Consider the following 15,271-nt stretch of genomic DNA (forward strand, 5'->3'; position numbering starts at 1 on the left):
CGGAATATCATATCATTACAATAACTTATATGAAAAGACTTTGAAAATTAATAATTATTCCAACCCCATTCCGGCCTCCTATTCCAGCATCCTTTCTACCTGAAAACAAGAAATAAAACTGAATGAGCCCAAAGGGGGCCCAGCAAGTAAAATCCACAACCATAAATAGTTTTACTCCTTGTTCTCAGTTTTGAAAATCGTTTTTCGCAAATAAATATAATTCTAGCCATAATAATATCTGTATGTACGGTTGCATCTCCCGTAACATATACATACTATTACATCTAGTAATAGATCATCGTTGTAAATCATCTTTATAAATCATCATCATAATGCATCATTATAAATAATCTTTGTAAATCATCTCTGTAAATCATCATAGCATATCATCGTTGAAAATATAGTATCATTTTCTCATAATAAGGCCCATGTACACTATTACCCCTGTGCACGAGGGTTGCGGGTCCTTGCGACCATGGCACTGAACTGTGGCCACAGCCATGCCCGACCGTCAATTAACTCTTTCTTGGTGCACTCAACGGTCTAGTTGATGGAATACCACCTTCTGGCATAGCCTCCTTCAGTGGTTTCGCCTCCATCCGAGTATCGGTACCGAACTCTCATCTTATCTTATCTTGGGGCCAAAAATACTCTCCTCCATACATGTACCCTCATTTCATAAACATTTATCTCATCTCTTGTACTTTTCTTTGTACTTCTTTTGATGCATCTTGGGGCAACATGTAGGAGGGTTTATCATCATTTTTCTTTCTTATAATCATCATCATTTCTCAACTTTCTTTTCTTAAAATGGAAAACTTTTCCAAATATAAACTTGTTGTGCTTAGAAAGCATTTAAACAAATAGAAACTTTCTAGATAATTCTTTTAGAAATCCTTCATGCATGCAACATAACTTCATAATACGTAAATAAAATAATCATTTAAAATTTGATACAAGAATATATAAATAGCATGACATGAAGTAATTTTAGAAGGGGTAGTGAATTTACTTACCTCTAGACTGAAGCTAAAAGTGGTATGAAGGAATCCAGTTGCTCCAATATGACTAACACCACTAGTATATCTTTTGAAACTAATTTATAAAGTCCGCTATCTCTTGTGTTCTTTCTTTCTTGTAGCGCTTGGTCTCGCCCTTTCTCTCTCTGTTCTGAGTAAACACTCTTAGAAAGAAGAAAGACCGAGTAAAAAGCGAAAGAAGGAAGAATATATGCAAGAGATGGGAGAGGAGATGAGTGGTGAAAATACTGAAGGAGAAGAGCTCTATTTATAGGAGAAAATCAAACACTATTCTACCGTCAATTTACAATTATACCCTCATTTTACTATTTCACCAACCCTATACTATTTCACCAACCCTATACTATTCTTCCTTCAATTTACAATTATACCCTCATTCTATCTTCAATTTACAATTATACCCTCATTTTACTATTTCACCAACCCTATACTATTCTACCTTCAATTTACAATTATACCCTCATTCTATCTTCAATTTACAATTATACCCTCATTTTACTATTTCACCAACCCTATACTATTTCACCAACCCTATACTATTCTATCTATCCTATACTATTCTACCTTCTTATTCTACCATCCTTATACCTACCATTTACTATCCTATTATTTCACCAATTACCATTCTCTAATTACCACTCTCATAAATTTCCCAAGAATTAAAATCCTTAGCTACAATGGATATTAAAATAACATCATTATCAAAATAATCTATTTAAATAGCTTTGAAAATTCTGGGACACTACAAACAATCTACAATTAAAGAGTAATACTAGAAACCACACAATTTTACCTTTTGAGCCTTTGTTATTAAAAATAAAATAAATTTATTGGTTAATTAGCACTACCACATAAGTAGAATGGGGGTAATGGTAAGATAAAATTGTGGTTTATAAACTCACAGCAAAAATCATAACAGGTTGTTGGATTAACTTGGCCTTAGGTTATCCTAACATTAAAGAGAGATGCTCTATGCTACACCCCACTTCATGGAACAAGATCTTCTCCAGTTCAAATAAATAGAAAAAAATCTAGTTAGTTATAATAGATGAGTATTTTTGTCTTTTTTTCTTTTTGGAGTGACAAAAATACCCATCTACTATAACTAATTAGATATTCTAGTTCAAATGAACTCGAGAGGATCATAATTTTTACTTCATTGAGTTGATGACTTGATATGGTGGTGCATGTTAACTCTTTATTTTTTAACAATAACCGAACGATTGACTTATGAACACTGTCACATCAGTGGATGTAGAGCAATGCGGAGCACTCCTCCCTCCTCCTCAGTCGATGCAGAACTATGGGTACAATAAATTTGCGAAAAAAAAAAAAAAAAAAAAAAAACTCATAAAGAGTAGGAGAGGAGAGACAGAGCTGTCAAATTTTTGCTGTAAAAATCAAGGAAACTTTCCAATGATTCTTTAGACCAAAGTTATTGTATGATTCAAACCTCTTTGTCTCTTCTCATACAAATAAATTCACTTAAAAAGCTATTTAATAAGTGAGGAATATTATTTAATAGATTATTACATGATTTTTATACACTTGAAATGACGTTGTAGTCAAAATCAATTATTATTATTGTTTTTTCATCTAATGACTAATTCCTACTGTTTTATCAACAAATTAGATAAGACTCATATGATAGTCTACTTGTAAAAAAAATACTAATTAACTTTTATTATTACGTCATCTTAATTATGTCACAGTATACTAAATAACAATTAAAAAAAAAAAAAATTCGTTGAATTTACCATAGGCTCATAGGCTTATTCAATCTAAAGTGCTCGCCCCATCACGTCTGTTACGATATATATAATATAGCAAAGAATAAGAACTTTTTAGAAATTTTATGCAAAAAGTAACGTTTATTTAAAAAAAATTTGCAGGATTCTTCTTATTGGTATGAATATAATTAAAGTCTAAAACGATAAAATAACATCATTTCGCATAAGCGTTTTTCTTTTCAAAGGAATCTTCTTCAATTTCCCCCAAATTCTCCTCTCTCTCTCTCTCTCTTATTCAAACTAATTTTCACTTGCTTTCAAAAAGTCTTACATGATAAGCCAGTAAAAATGTGTTCTTATCATATTGGACTTTCAAAAAGTTTGAGGTTTTCCTATCATATGACCCAAAGTTATAATGAATTATGGTCAAATTCATAGCAATTTGAAAATTTGATTTTTAAAAATGTAGTTAATTATTTGGTAAAATTGTAGTTTAGCATTTAAAATCATATATTTTTAATAACGCATCCTCTTACCTGCAATGTATTTTAAAACGAGAAAGAAAATGGCTTTGTTTTCATAGATTTATCTTATTCAAATTGAGGAAATATATTTCAATCATTTTTTTACATTTTTATTAGAGAATAACTTCTATAAAGTCTTGACACAAATCAATATATTTGTGCCCTCCAATGAGGACTTGACAAATCAGCGAGAAACACCTTAAGCAAAATAAACAAAAACACTATTTTTTTTTTATATATTTATATTCCTCATATGGATTAAAAGTAAAAAAACCTAAGAAACCTATTTCCCATTTTTCCTATTCATCTATCCAAACTTGCCACCAGCCGTCGCCGGTCACGACGCCGGTCAGCCCAGACAACGACAGCCACAACGCCGCCCATGACGCTGCTCCACACCAGTTATCTCTCTCTCTCACCAAGAGCCGAGCATATTGCAAAAACAATAATTTCTCTGCTTTTTGTTATCTTTCTAAAGTCACCATTTTTTGTTGCCTTACATTTGCTTTCTGCTGATTCACTGATTGGCAATGGACTTGAGCATCTTAGTAACCTTGGTGCTTCTTTCAATGTTCGTGCTTTCAGCTTTCTTCTTGCTGCATTCATGGGCTTCACCAAAAAAAAAAAAAATGAGGGTTGACCGGAGTCATGGCTGACGGCTGTGGATTGCAGGTTTTGGTAGATGAATAGGAAAAGTGGAAAATAGGTTTCTTTAGGTTTTCTATTTTTAAGAATATAAATTTAAAAATCTAGTGTTTTTGTTTATTTTGCTTAAGCTGTTCCACGCTGATATGGCAAGCCCTCATTGGAGGGCACAAAGATGTTGATTTGTGCCAAAACCTTATAAAAATTATTCTATTTCTATTATATTTAACGTTTGGACGATGATGACACATTACAATAATTCATTTAAATTAAGGGTGTCAATCTTTTTAATTGAGATTTTACTGAAAATTAGTTTGAAGTGGTAAAATATAATTTAGATTTTATTTATTTAATATAGTTTAGTAGCATTATGTAGATAGAAATGAATACGAGTCAAGAGTCATTAAAAAAAGTTAATAATTTCACATCAGCCTAATAAAATAGCAAATATATAGCGGTATAATAAGAGCACTCATATTGGGCTCTTTAAATAAAAGTTAAATTTGAAAAGAAAAAATTTACTTTTTCTAATTTGGAGAGCAATTTTTAAAATAACCAAACACCAAACTCTCTATATATTTATCTATTTTAGTTTTAAAAAATAAAATAAAAAATTGTTCTTATTAGATACGAGAGAGAATAAAAATTAATATATAAACTTAAAAAATTAAATAACGTTCACTTTTTAAATGACTTTTTATAATTTTTTTTGTTTTTTTTTAAGAAAAAAGCAATATGTAAATAGATGGGTAAGATTTGGAGAGAATTTGTCTTCTCTCCGTGGGTTGTTGATTGGAACTTTGGAAGTCACGGATCCCTTCAATGTTGTCGCGGATTGTCTTTAAACTTTATGGAGTATGGACCAACCCCTCCTCCTACTCACGACAAAAAAAATAAAAATAAAAATAAAAACAAATATTGAATGGGTTCTGCTTACCTAGCCTTTTCGTTGTATTATGTTATAATAAGATATATGTTCAAATTTTAACTAGAATTTTGATTCAAGCCAAACTCATTGAATAGTCCAAAATTATCTGTTTGTAATGTAATGTTTGTCCATCGTAAGGATGATTTTGAACAACAAAATAATTCAGAGAAATGATAGATACTAGGAACTTATTTGACATTCATTCTTTATGTTTATTTTTTTATTTTTTAACAGAAATTTTTTCATATTTCATTCAAAATAAGATATAGAGCATAACAGCTCTAACATTCCAGTGCCCAGAGCATAACGCTCTTAACATAACACAAAGTTATGTTAATACAACGTCATAGATACAATCAGTAAAATCTCACAATAAAAAATTATCTACGACAGTGCACAGCCTCTGCTAATCTATGCACAACTTCTCTTATGGAAAAAATCTGCTTCGGCTTTCAAAAGCAGTCTAAATCTAAGACATAAGTAGCCCAAATTTTCTTAAAACATTATTTTACAGGATTCCTGAGAAATAATCCCTCACACCGAAACTATCACTCCTTAACTCAAAGGCCAAGAGCAAAAATAAAAATACATAAACATAAACAAAAAACTGTAAAACACCCTACTCCCAGTGGTGACATAGAAACTGGATCGGCGATTGGTGCTGTCAGACCGGCGAGTGGGACTGTGAATGAGGGAATCTGATGAACTAAAGTTGTACTAGTGACGACATTGCTGACATGCAGGTACGTGGGACACGCACACCGGCAAATTGATGCATGAAGGCTGGAGGCTGGAAAAAAGGTGAGCGGTAGCATGGATTGACAAAACTAATGGATAAAACTAGATCTGATTTTGAAGAAAATAGATTTAGAAGCCCAATCAGAGCTCCCTCCTCCCCTCAGCAGCAATAGGTTTGCGGCGCTCTCTTATCCGACATTCTTTCAACAATGTTGTTATGTTCAACAACAAAAAAATTCAATAATTAATTTCGAGTGTTACATCAACATTGTTGGACACTTGTAAGATAAAAATATAATATCTAGCATTATTCAATAATTTATCCCAAAATTTTGGAGATATATATTGTTTGAGAAATGTTATACACGCTCTTACTCTCTAACGTGACTTTGAAAATTACCATTGCATCCTTATTAGATTTTAAATTCAATAACAATTTTAAAAGCCACGTTAAAGAGTAAAAGTATGAGTAACATTCCTCGTATGGTTATATCCTACGGTCATGACTAAATAAGTAATTTTCTTATATATTTTTTTTAATAAAAAAGGGTCAAGTGGGTGATGATCACCTGCTATGCGGCATATATATGGTTCATCCTTTTTCAACAAAAATTCTCCACGTAGTAAAAGCGGTTGGTTTCTGAAACAACAAATTGACTACAACGCCCAGGCGGCCACATCGACATCAAACAATGGCGCAGTCGGAAACGTGAACTCGCCGAAAGGCAGCCTTGTCACGCACGCTAGCTTTTAATTATGCTGTGTGCCGACCCGTACCTTTCGCGCGTGTGAAATCACCCAAAATGCCAAACACGTGCGAAAGAAATTAGTGTAAATTTGTCATCAAATTATAGAGACAAAAGTGAATACCCAAGATTACATTAATTATGGTGAATGACATAATTGCTTGGCAACATTAAATTTCTAAATAGAAGATTTGACAACATTTAATCATTTGGGTAAGTAAAAATATCTAGGCAGATCTTTATATTTAATTTTCATTTTGAAAAGCATTGTGGGTACAAAGTTTAAAAATTCAAATACAATTAATTTAATTTTAATTGCAATATTATAAAATAATTTAGTGCAAAACTGTTTTCCAATTTTGTAAATCACAATACTTGGTCAATTTTTCCTCTCCAACATTTTTTTTTTTTTTGCCAAAAAAAAAAACACATTAATTTTTCTACCCAACCCAAGTAGTTGTGGTTGTCACAATTAAACTACAATTCTAGTGTAATATTGCTATTTTTTCATCTCCCATTCATCTTCATCTTCATTTTTTTTTTTTTTTTGACATATTCGCATAAGAGGAGAGAAGGGGAATTCAAACTAGTGATCTCTACTTCATAAAACGTGGTCCTCAGCCGATTGAGCTATATATCTCATAAAATAAAAGAAATTTTTTAAGTACACTTAGCCTCATTTGAAATTTGATATTCATGAGGAATGAAATTATCAAATTTCTCAAAAAAACATATATCAATTTGACCTATTTTGAATTGAGTGTTGTTAGGGATATTATAACTTTTATTTTAAGTCGCTTAGAGCACTCCCTCACAATGGAGGAGTCAAATTGTACTTTTATTTAAAATGACTAATCAAATTTATAAAAAACCCTCACATTGGATTAGCCAGAAAAAAAAAATGCAAAATGGATATTTTATTGGATTAGACAAAAAAAAAATTAAAAAAAATGCTACATGTAGCAGCACTTTTCTCGGGAGCCATTTTATTTTTTTATTTTTTTTTCACCTGTTTTTGTTTTTTTCCAAAACTTTCTCCTACTATTTCTCTTCCACATATCTCTTTCCCCAAAATTTGCTCTTAGTATTTCTCTCTCCACATCTTTTTTTTTTTCAAAAGTTGAAACATATGATCCTTAGGAAAAATACAATCCCTATAAAAAAGGACAAACATTTACTCCAAACGAGTATGAAGGAATTATCCTTCAACCCATTTAAAATAGTGTCAAGTGTCTATAAACATTTAAAACGCACATTAAATTGTTAAGATCATTAATAGCAGTTTACTGTTAGACTAACATTTTAAATGTTTATAGACACTTATCACTATTTTAATTGGGTTGGAGGATAATTCATTCAGACTGGTTTAAAGAAAATTTTTGTCCATAAAAAAATAATATTTAAATTATATTAATAAATATATAGCTAATCATATGTATGAGGCATTTAAAAATTCATTAGTTAAACCAGATAAAGTGAGTTTTGATAAGCTATTTTGCATAAAAATTTGGTTACTTCATTGTGAGTGCTCTTAAAGCATTCTCAACGAAGGAGCCATATTTTTTTATGCAAAATGACTCTTCAAAACTAATGAATTTTTAAATGCCTCTACATCCGATTATATATATATATATAAGGATTGTATTTTTCATAAATATCCTATTTTTCAACTTTTGAGAAAAAAGAGATGTTGATAGAGAAATAGTAGAAGAAAATTTTAGAAAAAGAGAGATATGGAAGAGAAATAGAAGGAGAAAATTTTGGGAAAAAAGAAAACATGTGAAAGAAACAATAAAAAAATGAAATTGCTAATTAGAAAAGTGCCTCTACATGTAGTTTTTTTTTTTTTGGCTAATCTAATAAAATATCCATTTTGCATTTTTTTTTTTTTGCTAATCCAATGTGGGGTTTTTTTTACAAATCTAACTAATTAGCCATTTTAGATAAAAATACAATTTGGCTCCTACATTGGGAATGCTCTTACAAGCTTATGTGTCAATGTATATAGTACTAATATGAACTATCATGTCAACTACTAAATAAGTAAATTGTCAAATTTTGTTGCTTAATTTTTCCTCCTTGTTTTGCCATGTAGTACTCATGTGAATTGTCACAAGCACTAGCGAAGCCACGTCCATGAAGACCAGGATTTGCCCCTATGTTTTCACCGGGTTTAAATTTAGTTATTGGGTTTTCAATTTCAAAAATACAACCTTTAGGTTTTGCTCAAGTTTAAAATAGGTCACTCTATCATTTTATTGTTTAAATTAAGAGTTTGTCATATGCCATATGTGTGTAATTTAACATATCATGAAAACTCTAATGCAATGCCACGTTAACAAGTGCTAAGTCATTTATAGAAAAAAAAAAAAAAAGAACAAAACAAAACAAAAAAAAGGACAAACAAAATTGATCTGACAAGTGAAACTTAAAAAAATACAAAACCTAAAAACCTAAATAACAAACCCACAATAACAATATTAATTAGAGGGATCCTATTTAAACTTCGGTAAAACCTAAAGGCCATATTTTTGATAATGAAAGCTAAAGGACTAAATCCAAATCACATGAAAACTCAAGAACTAAATATGATTTTTTTTTTTTTTTTTGGTTAAAGGTCATTTGACTATCATTCTGCTTCTTCTTTTTATGGTTTTCATTGATATTTCTTTCTCTACTTAATTTTTGTTTAGTCCGTTTTAAGTAGGATTTATCTTTTATTTGACTGTTGGAAGTCAAAGTTGTTGAAACTATAGGGGTTTCTTCTATGTGGAAAGATGGAACCCCTGGTTGCGTAAGCGAGCTAGTGCTTCCCTTATCATATAGTTTACTCATGATATTGATGCTTTTGCTACGTGTTTGATATATTGTTGTTTATTATCCAACATGGGCTCTTACCGTTGATTGCTCGTTGTTTTCTTGCATGAATTAGGAAGGCTCATATATAATTACTTCATTCTTTAAATATGGTTCTTAATCTATAAAACCAAGTGTCAAACTTCTCTTCCCCTAATGCTTAAGAGTACAAGGATCTCTTGTGATTGTAGAAGTTGGATTTTCTATGATTAGGGTGCCAAGAACTTATGACATAATCCTTTCGGTAAGGGTAGCATTAATCCGCTTTCTCTTCCTCGCCTCACCCAAGAGTGGCATGTATATCCGGTTGCTTGTTCGATTTAGTACCAAATCAATAACTCATTTCTCTAGTTGGTCAAGAGTACACACTTCTCTTTTATATAGTTTATGTATTCCATTCCCAGTGATCATGTCCTGCTAAACACAAATCTTTGGTATTATTTTATATATCCCATGGGCATATAGACGAAATAGAAATTATAACTACGTAGGTTTTGAAATGAAATAGCCTAACAGAATTTACCACGGGCAAATAAATATCCCATAAAGATTGTCTGAATCGCGTTGAAATTCGAACACCTTGTTTTTCTTGAATAAAGGAAAATGAGAAATAAAAAATTCGGACACATTAATTGTAAGGAATATCAATCTTGCAATTGGATAGGTAAGGAGACTTCGCAAGACTCCTCTTAGTAGAAGTTGCTCAAATTGTATGCAAGTTGAATGGCCCTAATAAGAAATTCCAATAGTGCAAACATCCACACAATAATTGCCATCTAAAGAGTTTTGACTAAATCACTAATGGTAATAAACAATTAAGCACACAACAACATAAGTAATAGATTTAGAAATAGGGTTGGTATGCTTTTTCTTATATATATATATAAAAATAATAATAATAATAATAAAAAACTGAGTTTCCAAGGATGCAACATAAATTTTCCAAGTGACTACAATCCTCTATTTTTCTAAATAAAATTAGGTTAGTCTAATAAAGTAATACTATCAATTATTAAGTGCCGATTCAAATACTTTTTTTTTAAATAATAATAATAATAATATAAATTGATACTACAAGATTAATAAAATAATAAAAATAAATAAAATAAAATAGTGATATTTAACATTATTCTTTGAGTAATAAGAGGAGAGGAGATCGGAAGGCAGCACACAAAACAAAAGAAAGAAAGAGGGAGGGGATTGGTGTTGGGTAATCGGGTTACGAAGCCCTAGACGCAGCCCCCACCCAAAAATACAGCGAAACTCCCCCACTGCCACATCTCACTCTGGGCCCACTTCTACGCCTTATATTGAAACTTATATCAAAAGCTAAAAAGAGTCAGAGACGAAGCCGAACAAAACACAAATAACTGGAATCTACTCCACCTTCGCCACCACCCACACACCCCCCATATAATACCACCCCCTCGTATATAAACCCCCTCTTTCTCTCTCTCTTTCTCTCTCTCTCTCAATCTCTATCTTTCTTGCTTTTAACATTTTTCTCATTCTCATCCGCCACTCCTCTTATCTTTCTCAATAGCATATCTCTTTCTCAGAGACGCGCAGACGATGATGGTGAGGGACGAGTGGGTGAGGGCGGCGATGACAGACGACACGGTGGTGGTAGACCTGCTGGTGCGGCTCAAGCAGTCGCAAGCGGCGGCGGCGGCGGCGTCGTCGTCCTCGCCCAAGTCGTGGCCTAGAGCGGTGGTTCCGCTAAGGTGGGGTCTGAGGCAGCCCAGGTCCAGGCCCAGATGCGACGCCGTTTCGCGGAAGAAGGAAGCTGATTTCACCAGATGCAGCCCCACCACGCCCCTCTCCTGGAGCGGCGGCGCCTCCCCCTCCCCCACTACCGACGGCTTCGAAGCCTCCAGCTTCCCCGCCAGCAGATCCAAGGTTCTGTCTCTCTCTCTCTCTCTCTCTCTCTCTCTCTCTCTCTCCTTCAGCTTCTTGTTCGTTTCTTTGCTGGCCATCTGATCTGTGACGTGGCAGATTTTATTTGTGGTTTGACCCGAAACGCCCTCGGTGAGTGTTGTAATTTACGTATAAGGAGCGGTGGAAGGAAACGAAGGCTTTGAACGTCGAGGGCTAGCTGCTCTTGTGCCCGTCGACGAGACATTCCTTTGTCTGCAGAAGGCCCTTTTTCGGTCGTTTGACTATTTTGCCCCTTCTTTAGTACCTTATTTACTCCGCCTCCTCATATATAGTAATTCCGAAACCGCTGGCTTCCATTTTGGCCGTCGAGCTATCTTTTTCCCATTCTTTCGTGTCAACCAGCTGACAAGGGCAAATCTGTCTTAATTTTGTATTTACAAACGGTTGGTGGTTGATCTCCGATCAGACGGTGACTAATCGTCGGCGGCGGAGTGTGTACTTATTTGTTTCATGACCAAACTGCCCTTGTTACTTTGCGATATTTACGCTCACGTGAGCTCAGCCAGATTGAGAGATTACTTCACGTTTTCTCCTCGCCTCTTTCACGGTCACCTGTCATTCTTGTTCGCGATCGATTTGACCAAAATATCCTTCAAAAGTGCGGCTAGATTCTGCTGACTGAACGGCAGCCCTATGGGGGGAGAGTTTTGTCATAAAGCAAAAAACCGGCCATTCGTCATTCGTCGTTTCCCCGTGGTAAGAACCCGGAAGCTTCACTCAAGCGATCCTCTTCCTTGTCGTTTTGACGAAAACAAGCACTCGCTTAGAGTTGAAAAAACTTTCGTACCCGGCTCGAGGGCATTTTGGTCAATCGGAGCGTGGTGTGGTAGAGGTGGGACCCTTTGATAGGCCTGCGTTCGGTTTGGTGTGGGTGGAGCGAGTGGCGGGTGGCCTTTGATCAAGTTGGGTTGAGAAAGTATCAGCTGTAGCGCGGGTGTACCGTTGCCTTTCATGCGGATCATTTATCTCTTTGTCTGATAGTACTTTTATCTAATCTTTTGGGGTCTCAGTCTCATGCTTTTTCGAGATTGGGGAAAGTATTGGGTGTGGTTTAGTTGTACCTCTGACACTGTATACGCCACTGCTGAGACGGTGTCGTCTAGATTCACAAAAAAAAAAAAAAAAAAAGGTTTCACAGTCGTACTTCGGGGCTCTCCCGTATAATCAGGGGAGCATTTATCAGAGCGTGTCGGATGATGGTGAGCCGTTGATATCGCAGATTGTTTGCGTGGGTTGCGAATCTGACGGTGAAGAATCATCGGGCGACGCGTGTGTCGTTTTAACTTCGGAATAAATAAAAGGTTTTGGGTGTTTGAATATCAGCGAGTTGTCACGTGGCACCCCGTGCCCGTGGCTTTAATGATGTTTGACTATATGGGTTGTGAGTGAGTGGGTGAATTTATACAACGAGACGCTTTGAGAGAATCTTTTTCTCTTTTTCATTTGTTTTTTTTTGGGATAATAGAGGGCTACATAGTTTTATTGGGATGTTTGATTATAAAATTCCTCAGATTTATGGGTTTTGAAATTCGGGTGAATTGCAAACAATTTGGATAACAAAAACACGATATAAAGGGTTTTAGCCTCACCCATCAAACTGGAATAGGAATAGCTGCATATTTATTGTCTAAATTGCGGCTACGAATCTTTCTGTAGCCAAATATGGGCACAGGCATCTAAAGTAGGAGGAGATGTGTTTTTTAAGGATAAGGATTAGATATTTATGTTATTGTATTTTGAGGTGTAGTGGTGTAATTGTGTGCTAACATAACGCCACTTGCCACGGTGTCTATTGTGTTTGTGCTGGGTGTGTGATCCATGACTCGGATTGCAACATTTGGTCACCGTTAATCCACGTACCCGTACCACAAATTATCTTGCGTCGGATTTGGACCCAAATACTTGTTTTCATATTTCTTTTTTGGCCTTTTTGCTTTAGCGTGATGAATCATTGTCGTGTGATTTTTTATATTAATCAATCATTTAAAAAGACAACAAAGAAATAGTTCAATCTGCATTTCATTTGAAATGAAAGAGAATTGTATTTTATGTTATAGTGGATTCAGGCAATAAATTATTGCTATCGAATGGAAAGGTATACTTGGTGTCTTTGTAGAGGGCGTAAGTGTGGCTGTTGTGCTTTTTGTTTTTGTTTTTTCTTTACTTTGTTGCGGATATATTGTATGGTTTTGTCTTTTTGAGGTTACTGATGCGTGTGGGGGCGAATATTTTCAGGGTACTGCTGCAAATGAATCGACAGCTACCAAGATGTCAAGAAGAAAAAAGGTATGTTCTCTAAGTTATATAAACCATTACAGCCTGACAAATGTAGTGAATTTGAGATGTTCTGATACGAAGATCATTGAAATTTTCTAGACATATGCTGAACTCAAGGAGCAGGAGAGTTCTCTGTTGAAGGAAAGGATACACTTGAAAAAGGTGTGTCATTGGTGCTTCTTATTGATTATTTGGGCCCCCCTTTAATAATTTATTGTAACCTTTATTTAATCTTGCATTTACTAAACAGGAGATAGCAACACTTCGTGCAACTTTTAAGGAACAGAGGGCCAAAAATGAGAGCTTCAAAAGAATGAAGGTACCCAAGTGTTCTTTAATCCTCTTGTTTACTGATTTGGTTTGCATGCCTCGTATATCCTGCCTTTTCTATGTATATAATCACTATGGATGAGTATAAGAGTATATAGGTTAAATCTTGTCCGACCCATTTAATTGAACGGATTAAATCCCTAAAACCTAACCCATTAATTTTATATTGGGTTCACGGGGTCGTATACAAAATTGTTAGCCCTACTTGCCCACACTCAACTCCTTCCAGAGAATCTTTGTGTTTTAGGCTTGTTTGTGGCTCTTCTCAGAAAATTACTATTTATGTTTTGCAGCTTGGTTTGGTTTTGCATTCTGCAAAGAATCTGTTTGCAACTTCTGATGGACTGGAGAGAGCAGTTAAAAGAGAACCCTACCAGAGAGTAGCCTCCACTCCTGACCATATATCTTCGAGTTTACCGGCACATGGCGCAAATGATGATAATCCTCAATCGGAAACTTGCAAGGCAGTCTTGCTGCCTGATCTAAATATGATGCCATCGGAGGAGGATTCCAGCTCTAACACCTTATATGGGATGAGCTGAGAAATGCATGCTGACTGCTTTTCTTCTCCTCACCAAAAGAACATGGCTATACGACTATCAAACGGTCTCTATTCTTACGGAAAGCACGATCGATCCGCCCGCCAAGGACCCCTTTGTAGATGAAACTGTATAAAACTTTCGATGAAGTTGCAGATGGTAGGATTCAAGCAAGCTGGAAAGACTTGGAGAGAAGGATTTTGAGGGTAGAGTAGCAACAATCCTGGCCATTAGGCTGACGAAATCATTGATTTGCGGCAGGTTCCTACTTTCCCCCAAAATTGTCTTGGGTGAGCCCTTTGTTACTTCTCGTTTCAGAAATATGTACACATAATTGTGTCATTCTTTGTAGGCAAACAGCTGTTGGACTCCTCTGTTTGTGGGTACTTGGAAGTCAATAACGATTTTGTTCTTCTACGTTTATTGCATTTTTTTTCAATTCTTATATATATATATGTTATGTGTAAGTAATGCTCTATTTTCGATGCAAATTTACCAAAATTTTGTAAATTTCATTATGTAAACTTGATTTCTGCCAATTTTCAAAAGTCAGCTAACAATTGGTAGTGCAGAAAGGGTTCTCCAAATCACAAATATAGGTCAAAGCATTCACTTTTACTATTTCTAAAAAAGAGAGAATCATATTATTTATTTATTAGTTTATTGGGTAAAGTTCATTTAATCCTCTCAAACTATCACTCCAATGATAATTTACCTTTCAAACTAGAGACAATTCACCCCCCAAACTATCAAAATAATGACAATGTACTTCAAATTTTAACAAAATGATGAAATTACCCTTACTAAAATAAAAACAAAAATACTAAAATTTATTTATTTTTTTCAAAATTGTAAGTGTATTTTTGTTTTATTAAAAATTCTATAAGGGTAATTTCATCATTTTGCTAACATGGGGGTACATTGTCATTGTTTTAGTAGTTTAAATGGTAAATTGTCATAATTAATAGTTTGAGGGGTAG

General features: G+C 34.4%; 1 protein-coding gene across 1 annotated transcript; it reads left to right on the forward strand.

Annotated features, from left to right (window-relative positions):
* The first annotated feature begins 10,464 nt into the window (after positions 1-10,464).
* Positions 10,465-14,714, forward strand: LOC132190564 (uncharacterized). The gene is made up of 5 exons (XM_059605595.1): positions 10,465-11,106; positions 13,381-13,431; positions 13,522-13,584; positions 13,673-13,741; positions 14,046-14,714. Exons 1-5 carry the CDS (start codon positions 10,780-10,782, stop codon positions 14,292-14,294), a joined length of 759 nt encoding a protein of 252 aa, XP_059461578.1. The 5' UTR covers positions 10,465-10,779; the 3' UTR covers positions 14,295-14,714.
* Positions 14,715-15,271: the final 557 nt, after the last annotated feature.

Source organism: Corylus avellana, chromosome ca8 (assembly GCF_901000735.1).
Source record: "Corylus avellana chromosome ca8, CavTom2PMs-1.0".
Taxonomy (NCBI): Eukaryota; Viridiplantae; Streptophyta; class Magnoliopsida; order Fagales; family Betulaceae; genus Corylus; species Corylus avellana.

Bases quoted from the DNA above. Each gene is read 5' to 3' on its own strand.
- LOC132190564 (XM_059605595.1), top strand. From the start codon at position 10,780: ATGATGGTGAGGGACGAGTGGGTGAGGGCGGCGATGACAGACGACACG. The intron at 11,107-13,380 runs GTTCTGTCTCTC...GAATATTTTCAG, and splicing joins TCCCCGCCAGCAGATCCAAG to GGTACTGCTGCAAATGAATC. The intron at 13,432-13,521 runs GTATGTTCTCTA...GAAATTTTCTAG, and splicing joins AGATGTCAAGAAGAAAAAAG to ACATATGCTGAACTCAAGGA.